General features: G+C 41.7%; 2 protein-coding genes across 3 annotated transcripts in view; both read right to left on the bottom strand.

Moving 5' to 3' along the window:
- Positions 1-372: 372 nt before the first annotated feature.
- cwc22 (CWC22 spliceosome associated protein homolog) lies at positions 373-12,778 on the bottom strand. 2 transcript variants are annotated; one of them, XM_053877581.1, is made up of 20 exons: positions 12,663-12,778; positions 11,286-11,336; positions 11,007-11,206; positions 9,842-10,275; positions 9,544-9,768; positions 9,296-9,424; positions 9,041-9,209; positions 7,897-7,950; positions 7,636-7,771; positions 5,730-5,936; positions 5,581-5,643; positions 5,404-5,505; positions 4,298-4,379; positions 3,570-3,630; positions 3,408-3,485; positions 2,614-2,766; positions 2,415-2,542; positions 1,808-1,909; positions 972-1,150; positions 373-902 (listed from the first exon to the last, which is right to left on the bottom strand). In XM_053877581.1, exons 2-20 carry the CDS (start codon positions 11,332-11,334, stop codon positions 490-492), a joined length of 2,964 nt encoding a protein of 987 aa, XP_053733556.1. In that variant the 5' UTR covers positions 11,335-11,336; positions 12,663-12,778; the 3' UTR covers positions 373-489. The 2 variants fall into 2 exon arrangements, with proteins under 2 accessions (XP_053733556.1, XP_053733557.1); XM_053877582.1 differs by having other exon boundaries at positions 9,544-9,765.
- Positions 12,779-14,187: 1,409 nt separating this feature from the next.
- itprid2 (ITPR interacting domain containing 2) overlaps positions 14,188-20,389 on the bottom strand; it is a 42,187-nt gene continuing 35,985 nt past the window's right edge. Inside the window, exons 20-22 of the mRNA XM_053877452.1 lie at positions 18,029-18,097; positions 16,558-16,860; positions 14,188-16,190 (exon numbers count right to left, since the gene is read on the bottom strand). Of these exons, the coding sequence (XP_053733427.1) occupies positions 16,107-16,190; positions 16,558-16,860; positions 18,029-18,097 (456 nt within the window). The 3' untranslated portion in view covers positions 14,188-16,106. The remainder of the gene's footprint in view (positions 16,191-16,557; positions 16,861-18,028; positions 18,098-20,389) is intronic.

Here is a 20,389-nt window from a genome sequence, read left to right as displayed (position 1 = left end):
TGTTATTGGAATGTAAAACATTTGAAATCCACACACACAGATCTGCATTTCACTCACAGACATGCGTCAAACTTCAGCACCGCTTTCACTGACAAGTGTTCAGTGAGTTTATGTTTCATGACCACAAATCATCAAATGTGTCTCTTTTAGTTTATAGATACAGTGTGCGTACATTTTAACAGAACTCAGGACTTCTGCAACGGATTTACCCTCATGTCCGTCCAAATATCGTTGCTCTTCGGCAAGTCATCTTCCACACGCTCAGATGCTACATGCTTTGAACCGCTGCAGCAACACTAGTGATTTTACCATCAACGACATTTCAGCTCGCAGGGGAGTATTGATTTCAACATGATTGTTCAGACACAAACATTATATTTAAAAAAAGTATTCAACACTTTAATGTTTTTCACTTGACAGAAGATAGCAGTGATAACTATACAGTAGAAAATACCAAAAATGTAAAGACATGATCAGAAGAGTGGCGTTTCATCGGCGCCTCCTCCCATTCCCGTCCCTATCTCGGTTCTCTTTATTCCTCTCCCTGTCTCTCTCTCTGTGCCCGTCTCCATCTCTCTCACGTTGCCTTTCCATCTTTTCATTGCGGTCCCTCCTCTCACCATCCCTCTCCTCTCCATCCCGATCCGGACGCCTGTCTCTGATCCTTCTATCACCATCCCTCTCTTCGTCCCTCTCTTTGCCTCTGTGATGACCTTTGGCCTCCACTTTATGTCTTTTGGCCGCCTCTTCCCGTCGCTGCTCTTTACCATCCTTCCTCCCATGAATCTCTTCGCTGTCAGCTTTGCGTGTGGCTCGATTCTTGCTTCCACTCTTCTTCTTGTCCTTCTTTTTCACGTCACGCTGTCCTCTGTTTTTCTTCTTCTTGTGTCGGCTGTTTGAATCTGCGGAAAGAACAATCAACGTTCTGAACCTGGACTTGTTTAACCAGAATCCCGAGGCAGGATGTGTACCTGAACTGCTGCTGGAGCTTGAGGATTCTGAGGAGTCTGAGTCACTGGAGGAGTCGGATGAAGAGGAGGATGATGAGGAAGAGGAAGAGGAGGAGGAGGATGAATCGGACGACTCCACATTGTGGTTCTGGGTCATGATCATCTTCGGAGCATTCTTCAAATGGTCTCGTAACTCGTCCCTGAAGCAAAGAGTGAAATTACTTTCAGACTGACATGAGAACACACCTGAGGAGACAAGACCAGTCAATGGCAAGATCATGGGCCTCACAACCACAACTCATGTTCTTCACACTTGTTCCAGGCTACACAGTTGGATCAGACGTGACAACATAGAAGAAGAAAGAGAAAAAGGTCCGCTGTTTGCAGGTCAGTTACAGGTACATGATTGGTTCTCCCCTGACAGCGCCTCTGGACAACATGTGCCATTGAAGCCCCTCATCTTACAGCACTTGTCTCCCATGAGGAACATCAGGGCAACACAGTGATGTGCGGCATCACATCTAATCACAAAACAGGTCCGGGGGAAACAGGTCGGCAATGACCAAAGATGTCTGATCACTGACTCTAGGTTGTTGCACTTTTAAAATCCTATGAATGAATTCGCTATATATTCGGTCATTTATTATAAATATAGTTAAACGGTGATGGTGAATTACATCTTGTTCTGTCAACAAGGTGCCGTAGATGTCTGCACTTCTATAGGAGACACATCACAGACTGAGAAACACAGCGGAACAAATTCCAACCGCTGAGAACAGGCTGGCGAAGTGAGGACCCTCGAACAGGAACCTAGGGGCAACACTGATCAGGTGTGTGTGCGTCTGTGTGCTACTTACGTCAGTCCTCCGAGTCCAATGGAGGTAAAGAAGTTGATGGCAAAGCGAGTGTTCCTGGGATTATCACGAGGAAACAAACCCTCAAAGAATGGCTGCAGGGTCCTGCAACAAAAAAAAACACTGAAGTGAATCAGAAGACAGAACCAGGACCACAAGGCGATGTTCTTGGCAAACATTTCTTGAGGGAAGGAGAGTTGAAGTAAACCACTGACATGGACTTCACCTGCTTGAGGGAGAGGGAAACTGCTCCCTCGAGGGACCAAACGAGAGACTCTAAGACTAGTACTTGTTAGCATTACACCGTGGGATGGTGGTTCATTTGTCAGTCAATATTAGAACTGACATAAATAAAAGTTTGATGCTGTACTTGTGTCCATACTGTTAACGCATCCTGCGTTTTACTTTATACAGAAGAAGTGCTTTCCAGCAGGAAATCACAACCCCTTGTCAACAATTTCACCACCTTTTATTTAGAATCTTTTACGTCCCACGTGTTTGTACAACACTTATTAGATGGGTGCCACAGTTCTTCTCTGATAGTGTGTGTGTGTGTGTGTGTGTGTGTGTGTGTGTGTGTGTGTGTGTGTGTGTGTGTGTGCGCACGTACATATCTTTGAGTCTCTGATTTAGCTTGGGGAGGCCCATATAAGCACAAAGCTCTTGGAAAAGAATCTTCACAAAGATCCGACTGGATGAAGTTGTCGTCTCCTCGCTAATCCTGATACACTCCAACACCTGCAACACACACGCACACAGTTACCTTCGGACGGACACTCGGAGTGCACCATGATGTCATCCATACTCACACTCCAAGGAACTGAGTCTGTGTAGAGGAGGTGGGCAAACATTCTGGCCACATTCCTGAGCTTGTTGGTCTCCAGGCGGTGAATTGTCTCATACTGCTCTGCAAAGATGGCTTCAAAACTCTCCATGTACTCCTTCTTCAGCAGACAGAAGCGCTGGATCCAGAAACATGCGTCAACAATGTTTGCATTAAGAAAGACGTCAACAGGATTGGTGAGCACATTACAATATGTGCATTTGTGTGTGTGTGAGAGGGGGTGCTTGTTTACTCTGCTGCGTGGGGACCAATTCTTGACAACACGCTATCCTCGGCCCAAACCTCAACTGGAGGATGAAGACTTCAAAATAGCAAGGTGATTATAATTGGTCCTGGTTAAGGTTAGCCAATTGTTTCGGATGCTTAGGTGTAGGGTGAGAGGCTGGGGAAAGGGTTATGCCACATGTTTGTATTGCTATCCCCACAAGGACAACAATACAAACATGTGTGCATGTGTACCTGGTTGATACTCAATTGTGGGGACCAATTATAGACAAAACATATACCAATGTGGGGACCATTTGGCTGGACCCCACAGATCCAAACCACAATTTGAGGGTGAAGACTTCAAAATACCTGGGTCATTATAATTAGGATTAAGTTCAGTTTAGAGTCCTGGTTAAGGAAGGTTAACCATGTGTTTTGGACGGTTAGGTTAAGGATGCAAGGCTAGAGAAAGCATTATGGCAATGGGAGGGCCTCACAAAGATAGAAATATAAACGTGTATGTGTGTGTGCGAGCGTGTGCATGCAGCTCACCCCAGCCAACAGTCCAAAGAACTTCTCATAGGTCCTCTGTTGAGCGCAGCAGTCCAAAATCATGTTGCAAAGCTCCTTCTACTTACACAAACATGACATGTGCAATACATTAATGCTGACGTTAGAGGACGCTTGCTGCTGTGTGAATGACAGGTTGCTCACCGTTTGGCTCTCAGGAAAATCCATCTTGATCAGCTTGTGAGCACACTCCTCAAAATCCAAACTGAGAGAGATTAAAACAAATGATTCTGTGAGTTTAGAAGGTTACACTATTGGTGTGAACATGTTTGAACTAAATTGACTTGTTTCCACATTCAGTGAACAGAGAACTGCTGCCTGTGGCATCTTTTGGAATGTGCAAAAAAGAAAAAATGATGGACTGTAAAAGATCGCACACATCACTTCAAATTATACACAGACAGTTAGTTATTAAACACAACAAACATATTTCCACCCAGATTGGTTCTGTAGTTGACGGGAGACATCGGTCATCGTGATCTTCAACGTCTACCTCAAACACCTTGTCTGCTACGCATTTCACAGCGTCCCACAGTTGCTCCCTGAACACAGAGCTAGCCTTCCTCACCACTTAGTTCACTTTTGCGAATGGATCTTTTCAAGCAATACATTGTAATTCAAGTTTATAACAGTTTGAATCTGAAGACAATGAAACACATACCACGGATATTTAACCAAACACCTCACTTACTTGTGCATGGTTCATTTCTTTTGTTGTATTTCAGGACAAAGAAGTTGTGGGATTCAAAGACAGTTTAAGTAGCTGGACCTAATGCAAAGAACGCTTCAACATCAGTATACCCCTCTTACAAAATAGGACCCTGGAAAGCTGCTTAAACATGTACATGTATGAGAGGTCTGTAGGTAGGTACCTTGACTGAATGGCCAGGTATATGGTTCTTCGAAAAGCCACCAGGTTGACCTCAGTCTTGTCGAAGATGGTGACTTTCTCATCTGAGGAGAGATGAAAGAAAGAGGTTTAAAATTCCATGTCCAGTGTTGACACACATTTTGTCAGCAAAATTTGATTTATTTTTCACTGAAATGTTTGGTTTCAGTCCCAATTTTGTCTTCTAAAATGTTTTAGTCTGGTATCATTTGACAACATATATAGTGAACAAAAATGACAGTAGATTTAGTTGAAATCAAGTTTGTAATAGAATATCTTCTTGTAATACAGGTCTTCTGCAGCCGTGATGACGAAAAAGAAGCAAGAGTTTAGACATTGGTATCAGAGCCTCTCTGACATGGTGCACCAGCTCTTGTGGTGACGATCACAGTCACAGATCACAGTTCTTTATCTGGGTAAAACAGGAGTGTCAGCATAGTCAGTGTGTGACATCAAGCTACGGTTTCATGTGAACATTCAGACGTTTTCAGAGTCCCAATAATTCTGACTTTACACAAACCAGCAGAGACTCAGAGTCAGGAGGTGACCATTTGTATCTATATCCTCTGTTGTTGTAAATGACTTGGTATTAACATCGTACCCCAACTGTTGAAAATATATTTTCACAAAGAAAGGCATTGACATGGATGGAGATTTCAATGTCATCTAATCTAGTGTGTGAAGAGGGCACACACGTTTCTGAATATCTGACAATCCACTCAACTTAAAAACACAAGCTCTCACCCACAGGTTTTGACCAGGTTCACCTGGTTGAGTTCAACCAGGCACTTAGTCTTTGAAACATACCTTATTTCAGTGTGCAGATTTACACTTAACATGTGCATGGGAGTTCTGCACAGGGCAGCATCTTACAGAGATGATGGCTAGAAATAGTTGTGCAGTTTGATAAAGAAAAAAAGTTAGCCAACAAGCTAATCCAAATATATCAGCCCAAAAGTTTATGGACAACATGTCACCCAACTTCAAAGTATTTGCATGAATCACTTGAAATAAATGTTTAAGAGCAGGCTGATCAACGATTGTTAAAGATGATACCTATCTAAAAAAACTGTTGTGTGCATCTCTCACCTTCTCCTTCTCCTTCCTCTTTCTCTTCTGCATCTTCTTCGTCTTCATCATCACTGTCATCCCCATCATCACCCGAGTCGCTGCTGCCCTCATCCAGGATGTCTAGCAGGAAGAAACAGCTCATTGGTTAAACTGTGAGGTACAGAATACTGAATGCTTGGCAAACAATGGTTGTACCTCGTTTAATCGTTTTGTATTTCTCCTCATTTTCCAGGAAGTCTGGGTCCATCTTGAATACATCTATGGGACACATGAACGTCAACATCTGTTTGCAGGTCTTTTCCCATTGACTGAGCAGCAGGGAGCTGCTCCACTCTGAGACTTACTGAGAATGTCCTCTGTGTCGTACTCGTCTTCCAGTGGAAGCATGTGTGTGAACTGGTCGTCCTCATCCACCAGGTCCAAGCCATCTGGGATGATGGGGTGATCTTTAAAGCCATCCTTCCTGATGGCAAACATCACCTCGATCATGTATTGAACCCTCTTATCAATGGCCGACTCGTGCAAGACGTTCCTGAGACGCTCAAATATGGCTGCAACAAGGACAGTGGGCAGAGAGAGTGGAAAATTAATTTTCTTTTCTTTTCACTAAGCCATGTCTGATGCAAGAACAGACAATACTCAGGACGAAACAACAATCACGAGAGCAATTTGAGTACTTGATAGAAGAAAAGAATTGACAAAGTAACAAAGTTAACTTAACAGCGTATTCAATTAACCATTAATGCACCTGAGTAACACAGCAATAGTTCTCTGTTTAATGCTGTTTAATGCTGTTGAATGTGTGGGTACTAATACATGTGGAATCCGAGTTTGCACCTAAGGTTAATGTGTTCTGGAAACAGTGAGTGCTGTGGAGTGAGGATGAAAGTAAAAATGTGATAATGTTCGCTCAGGGGTTGTCAGCTCAGTTCGGCCCCAAACAGGCAGCTGAGCTCACAAATAGCATTCTAAATACGACTATCACAGATCCAGGGCCACTCTCAAAAAATCAAAATAAAACTATGTATAAAAGGGCATATCTTGGTCTTTCATGAGATTCAGAGTGAAATGTAATTTTTTTTGCATATTCACCACTGCCTATACATTAGCATTAGCAAGTAGCACAACTGACTGACAATGGGGTTGAACTTTGATGATGTTTTTCTTTCTTTTTTTTACAAAGTTACTGTGAAGTGGTAACTTAGGGAAGAGAGCCATGAAAGACGAGGCAGTGTTGTCAATGTTTTAAGAAATAAACCAGATGGTGACATGTATCCGGCATTTTCAAATGTATACAGTCAGGAATTCATTTTCAAAAGGTATCGGACATAGTACGTGAAAATGCCACATTAGTGTAATAATAAATAAAAATGAATCTAAACTAGTGCGCTTACACTTAAGCCCAAAATTATTCATATCCCTGTGAAAAACAAGGTATTCCTTGTTTTTTTCAGTTACACATTAGTATTTCATCTAAGATTTGACACATATAATATATGTGGGCAAGTCTGGAACCATGACCAGTCATGTCATGTGAGGTAACACTGTGCAAGGTGTTAAATTAAGCTTCAACAACAAAGCCACCAAAATCATCAGTCCAAAATCATTCATACCCCAGTGACACTAAGACACAGGATATTCAAACAAACTGTAGTCTCTTAGGGTCTGAGTTTGCATTTTGTTCATTAACCAGTTTTCGGACTATAAAAGTTGACTTTATAGTTTATAGACCCTTGTATGGAGCTCAAGAGCACATGGGTGGCAGCACGGACACCCTCAAAGATCTGGAAACATTTGCAAAGGAGGAATGGTCCATAATTCCTGTCGATACATGGAAGAAGCTTGTGAGCAATTATAAAAATCGTTTGGAGGCTGTGATAAAAAAAAAAAAAAAAGGGGTTTGCAACCGAGTATTGAGGCAGGGTATGAATAATTTTGGACAGCGTGATTTTTATGTTTTTACCCCGTTAAAGATGTTTATTTACACTTTCTATCTTTAATAAATTGGTTATGGCTTCAGTCTTTCTTGTGTGTCCTATTTAAGTAAAATCTCAAGCGATATACCAATGTGTAACTGAAAAAAATAAGGAATTGTTTGTTTTTGACAGGGGAATGAATAATTTTGGGCTTAAGTGTATGTGGTTGCCCTCACAAAGGCTTATGTTACTAGGGTCCTCTCTGATATACACATTAGAATGACAAATGTAGCAGGGGAAAAGAGATGAAAGTTACGACTCAAAAGCTGTGTACCGTTAATTCCTCTGGGTGAGACCTCCGTCAGTTTGAGCCCACACTCTTTCAGAAAAGAGATGGCCACCTCCACACTGTCATCTGTGGGTCGCTCCAGGAGCAGAGTGAGCATCTCAAGACACAAAACCTCATGAGCCTGGGGAGGTGTGGAGAAAACCATAGACATTTTAACTCAAACAAAGCAAAATATGGAGGTAAGGAAAAGAAACTAAAAAAATGTACTAAGCTCACTGCTCCGGGGTGTCAGACAGCTGGACTTACCACGTTCTGGTTTATGAGGTGAGCAACAAACTTGGAGGAGGTCAGGCACTGTTGCTGTGGAGTAAAAAAAAAAAAAAATTTATTGACATTTTCCAATGCGACGCTTTATCTTTGGATAAAAAGCATTAATTTGAAAAAAATGGTGAACTTTAATTAATCACTGGGTCACTGACTGACTGATCATTATTATTATGATGTGTTGGCTGTGTCGACCCTTTGGTGCGTGTACCAAGTAATCTGGCAGCGAGTATATGACCAGCGCACCGAGAAATGCTCCAATGACGTAGCTGATGACGGTGCTGAAGACGGTCGAAGCCTCCAGCTGGCCGTACCACGTGACCAGTTCAGCAAGTGGATCGAGCAGTTCAATTCCAGATTTAAGCGGCACGAAACGCCATGGAGGTTCCCCTGTTTTGTCACGTTTTGTGAGCTGCTCTTTATCGACTAACTATTACTGTTGTCATGGAACCATCGAGAAAGAGAAAGTTCTCCCCGGTTTGGGAACACTTCGATCTTATCTCTGCCAACAAGGTAAGTACGACGTATTACAAATAAAGTGGGCAAAATTCTGTCAAAGAAAAGAAACAGACTCAGTCCAAAAACAGTTGAAAAAAAAACAATTTTTGAATAAAAATAAATGAAATTAAATTTTGCGGTGTGTGTATACATCTTATCCATGTCTTCTCAAACACCATTATAGCATTTACCAACAAATGGTAAATGCTATAATGGTGTTTGATGCTTGCGGAATCTCATATTTAATGTCCACTTGGTGGTGCCAGAGCGCATATGCACCTTCTTGAAGAGTCGAACCAATTCTTCTAAATGCCTCAGTGCTTCAAGAAGCTTCATCTCACCATCACCAATTATTATTCAAACTGACTTGCAAATGACTGTTCAACTTGGCACTTTCTGCTACATGCATCAGTCTTTTCAGGGCTCACAGACTACACAGCTTGCTACTTGCTAACTGGATTGTCTTGACTTATTTACTTAACTAGAGATCGAAAAAGATGATCAGGTGCATAGTATGATACAATTCATCTAAAAAAAAAAGATGAACAGTACTGCAGAGAGGACAGTTTTCAGATAAGGTCTATTCAAATGATGATGATGATACGGCCGGTAACACCAGCAGCTGTACCTTCAAGTTGCGGCGGTAACCCTTTCTGAAGGACAGGATGAGGCGTTTGAGGATCAGCTCTCCGATTTGAGGGAACTTGGAGTTGATGATGGAGACAACAGCTGAATACACGTGGGTGAAGATTGGTGATGCAGACTGAGCTTGCAGGACTGAGCGTGCCAACAGACCTCTGTGACACACACACACACATACACGCACATTATTTTGGGTTCACTCTCTGTTCCAAATAATACGTTTTGAAGCGGCCTACGCCACCTGCCCCTGACGATATTCTCCTGCAGTAGCTCCTGGATGATCATGACAATGTTCGACACGTTAACCTTGTTAATAAGACCATTGATGGACTTCTTCAGAGCCTCCCAGCTCATCCTTTGAAATGCCAGGCTGTAGAGGAGAGAACACATTTAAGGTCCTCTAATAAGAATGTCATTGAGCAATACATCAATGTGGTGATCAGTTCATTTTAGTTGTATTTAGTGGTATTTCAAGACAAGTCAAGGTACCTGCTCTTGTCCGTGATCTCCTGCTGCATCATGCGCAGCTTTGCAGGGGGGATGTAAGCACCACCTGTCCTTGTAAGGATGGGATCCAGTTCTTCCTTCTTCTTCTTGACTTGGGGCTCATCCACCTTGTCTGCATCTCTGGTGGTCAGGTTTGTCCGCTTCCTGTGCTCCCAATCTGCATCTCGATTTGAGGGCCGTTCATAACGCTCAGCATAGTAGGCTCTGCTGAGGAGCCACATTAAGTTGAGAGAGAGCGAGAGCCAGAGTAAGCGAGAGAAAAAGAGGGATAGCAATCTACCTTGAGTAACGTCCTCTGTCATCACGGTGCCAGTTCCTGTCTCTTTCCACAGACCTGTCTCGTGTCCTGGAAGTAATTCGTTCCCTGGATCGGGATCTGGAACGGGATCTAGATCTGGATCTGGATCTGGATCTAGACCTAGATCTGGATCGTCTCCTGGGACGGTTTCTTTCTCTGGACCTTGGTCGGTCCCTTTCTTTGGACTTTGATCGGTCTTTTAATCTCAAACCGTCCCCTTCTTTTGATCTGGATCTGTCCCTGTCTTCTGATCTAGATCCATCCCTTCCAACAGATGTCTGCTCTTCTGATTTGTCCATCTTATTTGGACCTTTGCTTTGTTCTGGAGATTGAGAACTCTCTTTGTCTCTTGCAGGAGACGTATCTCGTTCCCTGGATGCAGACCTGGATCTATTCCCATCACCTGGCGTTGGTCTCTGTAACACCACGAACACTACCGTCACTTCCACAGTCAATATTTACCAACAGTCATCTGCATCATGTTAGGATTTGTTTATATAGAAACTGTTGAAATTTGTAAACATTAAAGGGGCCCATTCCTGCTCATTTCAAAATTATACTGGGTAATTTTTTTACTCCCAATTTAGCACAGGTGATCATGGCTTTGCAGTTTTGGGGTCGGAAAGCTTTGTCATAGGAGGGATTTTTAAGTCGTGTCCAGGCCATGCTTGTATCTGTTGCAATTGGTCACATAGCACAGTGGCACCATCACACATGGAATAAGTACAGGCAACCTAAAACTATTGTTTTCGCTAATTAACTTTAAAAGTTAGTAATTATAAGTTTAATAGTTAATAAAAATAATTCATTTCATTGAGTTATATAACCAGCCTTTTCACTGGTGGTGGAAGACTGCTTGTTAAAATGTCCCTGACGTAGCACTCCAGAGCTACACCACTACACTGCACTCTTAAATTAAATGTTTTTCAGTTGTCCTTTCGACAGAATTGGCATTGTGCCTTAAAGGGTTTTCTCTTGAAGTATTAAATAAAACCATGCTTTTCCATGCATAAAACCTGATCTGAGCATCACATATAGCGATATAGAAGTGTGATGGTGCATCTTGTAAGGCTAAGACAAAAGGGCACCAGTCTAAGCTCAGGTACACAATCTGAATGAGGTTTCCAACAATAACATAGAGACTCACTCTGACATGAGCCACACTGCTCCGGATCTTCCTCAGTGCTCCGTCATGTGTACTGTCATCATCACTGCTGCTGCTGCTGCTGCTGTCCGAAGCGTTAGACACAGGACTATCTGAGGAGCTGGAGTCATTTGAAGGGCTTCTTTCAGTGCATTCAGGCTTGGTCTTGTCAGCTGCTGGAGTGCAGTCACCCTCATCCCCACCTGACCATAGTAGAAAGCCAACAGGTTGTACAAAAGGTAAAACATTAGAAGGTGTACTGCTCAAGCAGGTGTCTCTTACCTGCACGTTCACTGCCACTAGGGCCGAAACTGTGATTGGGAGAATCCATATCTGAAATTGAAAAACGTCTTACGAATGAGTAAATAAAAGTGAAAAGTAACTTTCAACCAATGAACTCTAGTCCCTACATCACCGACTATCACGGTGGACCACTGGCACATGAGGTGCAGCTGAAAGGAACTGTCACGAGAGAGAAAGGTCCAACTGGGCTTGGTTGATCGTACAGTCTCACATAGTATATTTATATAGGAACGCACAAATCAAAGACCTTGCGACCAGTCAAGTGTGTACTAGATGAAAATAATGGAATTTATGTAAATTAATTGCAATGTCTGTCTCTGTATATGACATCTTGTCACTCCACTGCTGCTATTGCAATCCCTCAAGAGCACGACTTCAGAGCTGCACCACTGATGCACATTTTGTGTGACTGCCTACACAGAGCATTTTTAGCACTCACTCATAGGGCTAATATAAAAGACAACCTTTATTTAATTTGTTAGGTTTTTTCAATAGCGACGTCTATAATAACATGGGAAAAAAATAGATCAGAACATTACAATGAACACACTTGCATGACTTGGTATTCCACCCAGCACTTAACAATATTCGGTATTTAAGCACCGTTTTTTGTGAGTCTAACTCAAACCAATGCTGACATTGACACTTAAACATGGCAGACAGGACTATTAAAAATTTATTAAACGCTCACTATGCGACAGTAATGTATTATTATGTCAAAAACTGTTGATCGTTGTCTTTTTTAGCTTCATTGCTAAACTTAATGTTAGTGCGTATTTTGTGGTTGTGTCGTTTGTAAATCAAGACATCTATGTGTAAGAGTATGGTGCAAAGGGAATGCATCGTGTTCAACCACAGATCAGATGATTCGCTCCCATCATGTCATGAGTAGAGCAGCGCGGTTAGTTACTCCACAATAACACAATAGAACTCACAGTAATAACTGGTGACTTATAGAAGTGTATAAATGTAATATTGAACAGGGGCTCTATCCTGTGAAATGGGAGGGATGGGGCGCCCTGTATCGAATTGGATCACTTGCAATAAAAGGGTAAAAGTTCGTACTGACAAGACTCCAATAGCACAATGATGTCATACTTGAACGTCCACGTATCAAAACTGAACGTTGCCGGACTACGCGCCAAGTCACATTAGTCAGTACCTTGATAAAAGCCACTGACTACCAGATTATTTCCGTACTTGCTTAGAAGTAAACCGTCAACGACTTCGTTTAAGACCACGCGTCCGTGTTTGCGGCGCTCCTTTGAAAACTCAACTCAAAAGCCCCGCGCGCAAGGCTATTCAACAGAAACCAAGCGTAAGGCAATAACTGGAATGTAGTGATCGTTACATTACCACGTTATCTTCCTGTTTTGCTTTGCTTTGCTTTGAGACACCCGGTAAATCTTTGTTCAGCTAACTTCGCTATTGCGGAAATAGCCTGGTAAATCTTTGTATTTCCAGGTTAAGGTTCGACTTCTTCTTCGCGTGCCATGGCGGTTAGCCAGCAACGTAAAGGCACATTACCGCCACCAATTGGTAAGATCGGGTACATACATATACTTTTCAATTGATAGGTGAAAGAAAAGAAAAGCACTTTTCAATCAAGTAAAACTCATTATATGGTATTTAAGTAGTTAATTATTAAATACTTAAGCCGGAGTCTTATGCATAGCATAGTAACATTTCATTGTGAATTGAATATCACCTATTCAATTGAAGTGAGTCACCTATCATGAAGGTGCTCCCTTCTCAAGTTTATGCTTTATGAAGCTGTCCCTTGGATGAAATCTTAGGAACAAGAGGTTACGAGAAAGAAGCGCAATGCAATGTCACATAGTGTTTGACTCTGCCTCCGCTGCAGCACTAAAGCCACCTACCTCATCATTAGATCAAGTCATGCATTAGATGCCTTGTATTGTATTTATTTAGTTCAGTGTTTCACATTGTTCTGGTCATGATCTCGAATCACATGTCGAGTATATATATGTATGCCACACACACAGTGTGGCATGTATATGCACATGTGAAGCAACTTATTCCAGTGCGATTTGCCTGTCCTCACAGACGTTCAAGAGAGACACAACTCATTCTTTATTGATTTCCGACACCAATTCCAGTAATGCAGAGAGCAAACGCTGCTGCCTCCTTAGTCACCATTACACTATTTAATTTCTAAAACGCTACAGTGATGTTACCAGCATCCCTCATCTATGTTTTTCTGAAGCATTTCACGAGGGAGACGTTTTGGACTTTCCTGCTGAGACAGAGCAGAGCGGGCGTGGTCGTGGGAAAACAATATTCAGCTCCTGCAAAACTAAGTTCTCAATGGATGTGGCTGCACAATTTCTCATGTGACCATTTCAAAATGCACACAGTTTTGCGCAATAATAAACATGCTGCCGTGTTCCTTTGGTTATGTAATTTCAAAAGACTCAGCTTAGCCTTGCAAATGCAGAGTTATCTTGTTTTACCCAAATAACATTTTGCTGGACAAAAACAAATACAAACTAAATAAAACATTCACGAAGTCGAGCAAAAACTTGCAACATCCAAAACAAATGGCTGATCTTAAGCAGGACTCTGAACCAAACTTAATCCTACTTATAATGACCCAGTGATTTTGAAATCTTCATCCTCAAACTGAGGTTTGGACCTGTATGAACCGGCAAAAGGTCCCCACGAGGTTGTATAAACAAGCCCACACACAAACACAAGAACAAGCACACAGGCACACACATTGATCTTCCACAAACTATTCCCCTATGAAGAAGGTCAGCAAACACACTTGAATTTGTTCACATGCTGAAACACAATGTGAAACACTTCAGTAATGATTGTTCCCAAAGATCACGAAGGGAAAACGCACACGACACAAATGTGTATTGAAAATAAATACATCTTTATTATGGTCCTAGCTTCAGGATTAATACCTCCCAACCCAATGACATAAAAAAAAACACAACACAATTAGAAGTCTTTAGAAATGAACGACACCAAGGGCGTGTGAAGGCTGCTTGATCAGTAACAACACATCCGAAAGTTACTGGGGCCCAGCAAGACACAAGTGACTCACATGCACACAATTACATTCATTAGTGGAGAGAATACGAGCACAAGTGGTAGATCGCTGACAGCTGACAGGCGAGTCTCATTTATGCCTTTTTAAGCATAAAAGAAGAAAGCACAACAGGTTCACAATTATTTAAGAATGATGAATCAACCTTATCTGTGTTTCTAAATATACATTTAAAAATTACCAATGATTACGTGACTTCTTACAACAGGTGGAGACTGCAGAGACGTGGCGCACGAATGCAAAAACAACCACGTCCCAGGCTGTCACCAATTATTCTCATGAGCGTCCTCCCCCTCATTGTCGTCTCATTTTTGCTAGGGCAACTTCCCAAACTTGATGGAAGCAACCAAAATTTCAATGTGCCAAACCGAAAGCCCTTACCTTAAAACAGGACCGGATTTACATGGATAAAGACTGTGTCATGAAGCATTTCCTCAGACACGTTTCACATCCTCAGAGTTATCTCAAGTAAAAGATCATTACAGTGAAGCATCCACAACCTCCATTTTAGCCAGCAAAATGATTCGGATTTGTCTAGTTCCCAATTATTTGTTCATAGTAATAAAAAAATTATGAAAAAGCGACCGTTAACAGACTTGATGTGTGAAGTGGGGAGCAGCAGCAGAAGCTGATGACACTGTTAAATGAGAATGAGCACTTACTTTGTTGCTCTTTGACTGAAACTAGATACATCTCTCAGCTTGGAAAGGTCATGACACTGTCATCACTATAGACAGGTTGTACAGTAGCCACAACAGATCAGGGACAAAAGCAGCAGTTTGAATGACAGTAGCTGGTCAGTTATCTTTCTATTGCTTGGCTGAACATCCTGCTCTTGATCTACAGAACACCTTCACTAGGGATTTGCAAATGTGTGGAAAGAGCAAGCGATGGTTTAACTGTAGTTTACATACGTCAGCAGCACATGGATGAATCCTGCATAGAAGGACCATTTGGAATGTTTGGCAGAAAAAAGAAGTAGGAGAGAGAAACGCTGATGATTATCACAACAACTGCCAGGGCCTATAATTCTACACTTGCTTACGAGTGAAATGTGCATGAAATATGTAACAATGAACTATTAAGTTGAAACCATTTAAATGAATAAGCAATGTGAAGCTAACAAGTTATAATGTTGAATCTTAGGCAGCGTATCAAAAAGATCTGAGGTTGAGTTCAAATTGTTCACTTGCGCCCCTGTGTTGAGAAGAGGATCTCTCCGTATTTCTGCACTGCACTGGAATGTTTCCTGGACTGATCAGGTTCTTAAAATGAAACACAGGACAGTGAATCCTCCAATCACACAGCGATTAATATCCTTGCTCATGATGCACGTCCAGTGCTGTCAGTTATTACAGAATAGTGACGGATTGGTGAAAGAAGTCTCATGATAGCAACAGCGCATTTCATTTCATTGTCCTCATTTAGGTGAGGAGACCAAGGTCACATCACAATAGGGAAGGTCGCATAGACATTGAAGGCATCACAGTAAGAGTTGGTTCAGTAGAGATTGATGAAGTCACGTGTAAGCCTTAGCGCAGATCATCAACAGTGTCACATATATACATGGTTAAGAGCATGAAGTGCATCCCATGCACACCTACGTGTGTGCGTGCACTCACAGTGTTAACCTGCTGTACAGTGTTACAGACGGACAGTGGTGTTCACCAAACTGCAGTTTCTAAGCCACATAATGTAGCCATTGTGACGGCAGGGACATTCTAGGGGGACTGGCGGGGCAACACCGCAGCCATGAGTTGGTGGTAGATCTCCTGTCGTACCTCCTTGGCCACACTCTCCCGAATCTGGAAGACAAGAGACCAACAAAGTCACTTTGGAAAGATGGCATGTAAGCAAGAGTCAACAGAACAGCAAAACTGAGAGCGGCTCTGAGGGAGAGGAAAACAAAATGACATTCTGTCTGACGGAGAGCCTTCATGGTACCATTCAACAAAACAATGAGACAAAAGGGGAAAAAGAGTGTTGGTTACAACAAGCTCATTAGCAAAAATAAGGCAGCAGAATACTAGAACTTTGAATTGAACAAAATAATGCTTCTCACCCTCGCCTCTAAAACACGGATTCAGTATTATCTGTAGCTTACTAGCGGACTGTGAACAGTTAGTTTCAACACTGATTTGCAAAGTGCGGCCACTAAAGGCGATGAAGTACCTCTTTAATGAGCTGCTGTAAGTTCTCCTCCGACATATTTGCTGCAGACCCCATCTCCACTGGCCCCTCCGAAGAACCAGCCTCTTCATTCCCATTCTCCTCTGCCTGCTCACTGGCCTTCTCAAGCCGGATTTGAGGCCTTGAAGGGGCCACTGGCGTAATGTTGATGGAGGCTCTGTATACACCTTCCCCTCCCTCTGGAGCTGGACTGGATGACCGAGAGGAGTGCTCGGCGGCAGGGGAGAGGTTATTTAGGCTCAGCTCCGATTGAAGAAGGAGCTGCTCTCTGAGAAGGTCTGACACCTGGACACAGAAGCAAATTGCAGTGAACACCAAAGAAAAATAGAGAGACTTAGAATGCAAGAGGGAGAATACTATTATCTATTTTATGTATTTCAATATTTTCCATCACCTGCAGCACTCTTCCTCTCTGACTCACCTAGAGACAATGCAGAGCAACAATCTGCCCAGCCTGTAACACTGTCAAAATGCAGCACTCATGACTGCAAAAAACTAAAACATTGATCACATTATTCTGCCTTCCATCTGCTCTTATGCTACCTACTGAGTCATGGAGTAAAATACATCAAGCCCATTGGCACTAGATCTAGAGACATGAGGAAGTGACCTTTCTCATACCTCACTATGCACTTTTAACAGGCCTGTGGTCACCGCTTCAATTACATATACTAACTGGTAAGCAAACCTCCACCAAGCAGCTTCAGTCCACTCCTAAAACTTTCACATATTTGATGAATATGTCATCAAAAGCCATCCATAGCCTTTCAAGTAATTTTGAACACAGACAGAGGCACAAACTAACTAAAAACACAGACAGACAATGTTAATCAAGTTATTCTTTTTTGGAGGTTGATCTACATTACTTTATTTTTTCTTTTCTTTAATGCTTACAAGGATACAATGTTCTGCAGAGGTGCACCTACAATAAAACAAATGATTCTATTTACAGAGGCAGCGGAGAGTTAGGAGGGGCGCAAAATGTTTATTTCTTCCTGCGGGGGGCGCAACAGAAAATAATTGAAAAGCACAGTTTATAGATAGACAGTGAACCCACCAGTCACCACTTTGAACAAATGTCTTCCGGAAACCATGACTAGCATTTTTTGTTAAATTATTAATACATCAGAATCACAAAACAAGTGAAACAGGACAAAGAACTGGAATATAAACCAGAATGGTAAGATAAATGTCATAGGCACCCAGGTACAGAGATAAAAGCACATGGACTTAGCCCTAACTTAATAAATCAGGAAAATACATTAGGTTATTACTCTTTCAGGTAATTCCTATTAAATTTAAACATAAAAAAACCCAATGCTTGGGTCGAAAGAGCTTACAATGCATTCACCCTGGGAGTGAGAGAGCCTCCTTAGACTAGGCTCGCACAATGATGACCCCCACTGAAATCAAACGCATCCACTTATCCCCAGCACTGTCATTGTTGACTCACCGGCTCTGTAGCTCTCAGTACTGAGGTGGTGGACAGGCTGTCAGCACTTGCTGCATCTCTACTGAAACCCTAAAGACAGAATCACAGAATAATCAAATGTATGGCCGTTCTTAAAAGATTATAAGTACAAATTATAAGTACACACACATTTATTTGCGACTACAAAAGTCACCAAAGTGGTTTCTTCAAAACAAAGCAAGAACTGAAATGCTTTTGTTGGAAAAATAGTCGTTTGTTTAATATTCTTTATCTTGGTCTTGGTATTAGTTTCAGTCAACTAATCTTTGTCTCGCCCTCCTCACTGGCCTTGCTGTCTTTGTGGTCTGGCCTCGAGTGGGCTCTCGACACGGTCTTGACCACAACTCAAGCACCAAAGAAGTATGTCAGAAAATGGGAGAGAGGCCGGCGGGTCAGTGAAGATGCAGGGATAACTAAAAAAAGAGAAATTATTTGGTTTCACAGATTGACTTAGCCTCGCTCCCATTTAAAGGGGAAAACAAAACTGATTTAAATATCTGGTTTTTAGTGGTAGCAACTTAAGACACTCTTGATTCTATGTTCTAACAATTGCCCTGAAACAATCCTTCCTCAGAAAAATAAAATCTCTAAAACTCATCTAGCAATTTTAGAAAACCATTGCCACAAAGGTGGATTGTGACTTCCTCACCTGTGTTTTTATTACTGGCCAGTGGATACTTAAATTATATTTTGAATGACTACTGAAACAGGTGAGACCTGTAACCACGTCTGGTTATTGCTATTGCTATTGATTATCATGCAGATCCACACCTCTGCAAGCTTAGTGCAAAAAGTCACAATCCGTACACAGCACCGCGTCACTCATCAGACTCCACTATTAAACAAACCCATAAAATGTAGACACAATTTAAGTGATATTTCAGAATATGGAATTCCTGACGTCAGCAAGTACAAGCATGTTCCTGTTTTTCGCTCAAGGGATTATGGAATAGATGATCCGTCACCCTGGATTTACATAAATATATTAATGTTATATATATATGAATACATGAAAGTTCAAAGCACCTTTAAAAACTTGAAGACAATGTGAATATGATTCATGCGCAAAGTTCTCTCTTTGTAGTGATGCCATCTTGGGGACTTAGTCACTAAATCTGGTGACTTGCCAAATCCAATCAAACCCAGTTACTGGGAAAAGCAATGCTTTGCTGCCATCTCCACTAACCAGACACAAAAAGAAACCCAGACTGTCCAGAACAGTCATGATCTTCATAATTTTAGACCAATCTCAAAACTAAAGGTTTGGATTTTATGCATCAAAACTCGTAAGCTAATTCTGATTCAAGCACAGAAACTTCAAAAAGTAGCCAACGACCGCTTCTTAGCAGTTGACGAAGGAGAAACAGAAGCGGGCGATATGATGACATTAAATTAGCACCAATTCAAACGTGTTGATGATCTAACAGCATGAGGATGTGACATGGATTCGGTCACATTCTTTGTATGCACCATAGATCTATGATGATGGGTTGACGCACCAGTGCTGCTCTTCCCACAGAGACTCGCAGCAAAAAAGACGGTCAAATGCACAACTTCCTTTTAAACCTGATGTGGCTCTTGTGATCTTCACCACACACCATCATGAATGAATGACAGCAAAACGCATTCCAAAATAGCGAGAGTTAGTAGCTACAATTTAAATTAAAAGCAATTTTTACAAGACTTTTGGCTAAGCACAATTGTGCTTTGGTGGCGGGAATTTTGGTGACAGGTTAATACTTAAGTACACTCGTGTCAATACATTTACCTGAGAATGGCAGTGTTACGTGCATATGTATACTGTATGTATGACAGTAAAATAGGCTCAAAGGTTCAAGATACCTGTAACATGCGCTATATAACTGTATAGAAAATGTGCTAATGTGCGAATGCAAAGCAATAGGAAGAATTGTGATCCAAGTGCACAGAAACAAGTTACTAAATGTAAGCTCTTCAATCTGCAGTTGTGAAGCAAATATTTGGTCAGAACCTTACTCACCTGCAAAAATGTGTGCTAAAGTTCCACACTATTATAGAACTTGACTCATATGCGTGTACTATGCTAATTTCTGTGACTCCAGCTCTGCATGTAAGGACTTCACAAAATCAAATGTTTTTCTCAACTGAACACATGCGAATTACCGGATACAAATGCAAAAATCTGCTCATCACCATTGCACACAGGACAAAAAGCAGCATGTGTACACTGCACAGTTTTGCACCTCTTCCTACTTAAAAACAACTTACAGCAAATTTGTGGAATTTTCCCCATTTTGATCCTTGTAATTCAACATATCACATCGCATATGCATATTCTGAGCTATTTAACTCGGGCACGTCATG

This window comes from Synchiropus splendidus, chromosome 10 (genome assembly GCF_027744825.2).
Source record: "Synchiropus splendidus isolate RoL2022-P1 chromosome 10, RoL_Sspl_1.0, whole genome shotgun sequence".
NCBI classification, from domain to species: domain Eukaryota; kingdom Metazoa; phylum Chordata; class Actinopteri; order Syngnathiformes; family Callionymidae; genus Synchiropus; species Synchiropus splendidus.
The sequence above is the reverse complement of the archived record's forward strand: the minus strand, read 5'-3'. Positions and strand labels throughout refer to the sequence as shown.

Bases quoted from the DNA above. Each gene is read 5' to 3' on its own strand.
- cwc22 (XM_053877581.1), bottom strand. From the start codon at position 11,334: ATGGATTCTCCCAATCACAGTTTCGGCCCTAGTGGCAGTGAACGTGCA. The intron at 7,772-7,896 runs GTAAGTCCAGCT...ACACCTCCCCAG, and splicing joins ACCTCATAAACCAGAACGTG to GCTCATGAGGTTTTGTGTCT. The intron at 5,506-5,580 runs GTACAACCATTG...TCTTCCTGCTAG, and splicing joins ATACAAAACGATTAAACGAG to ACATCCTGGATGAGGGCAGC.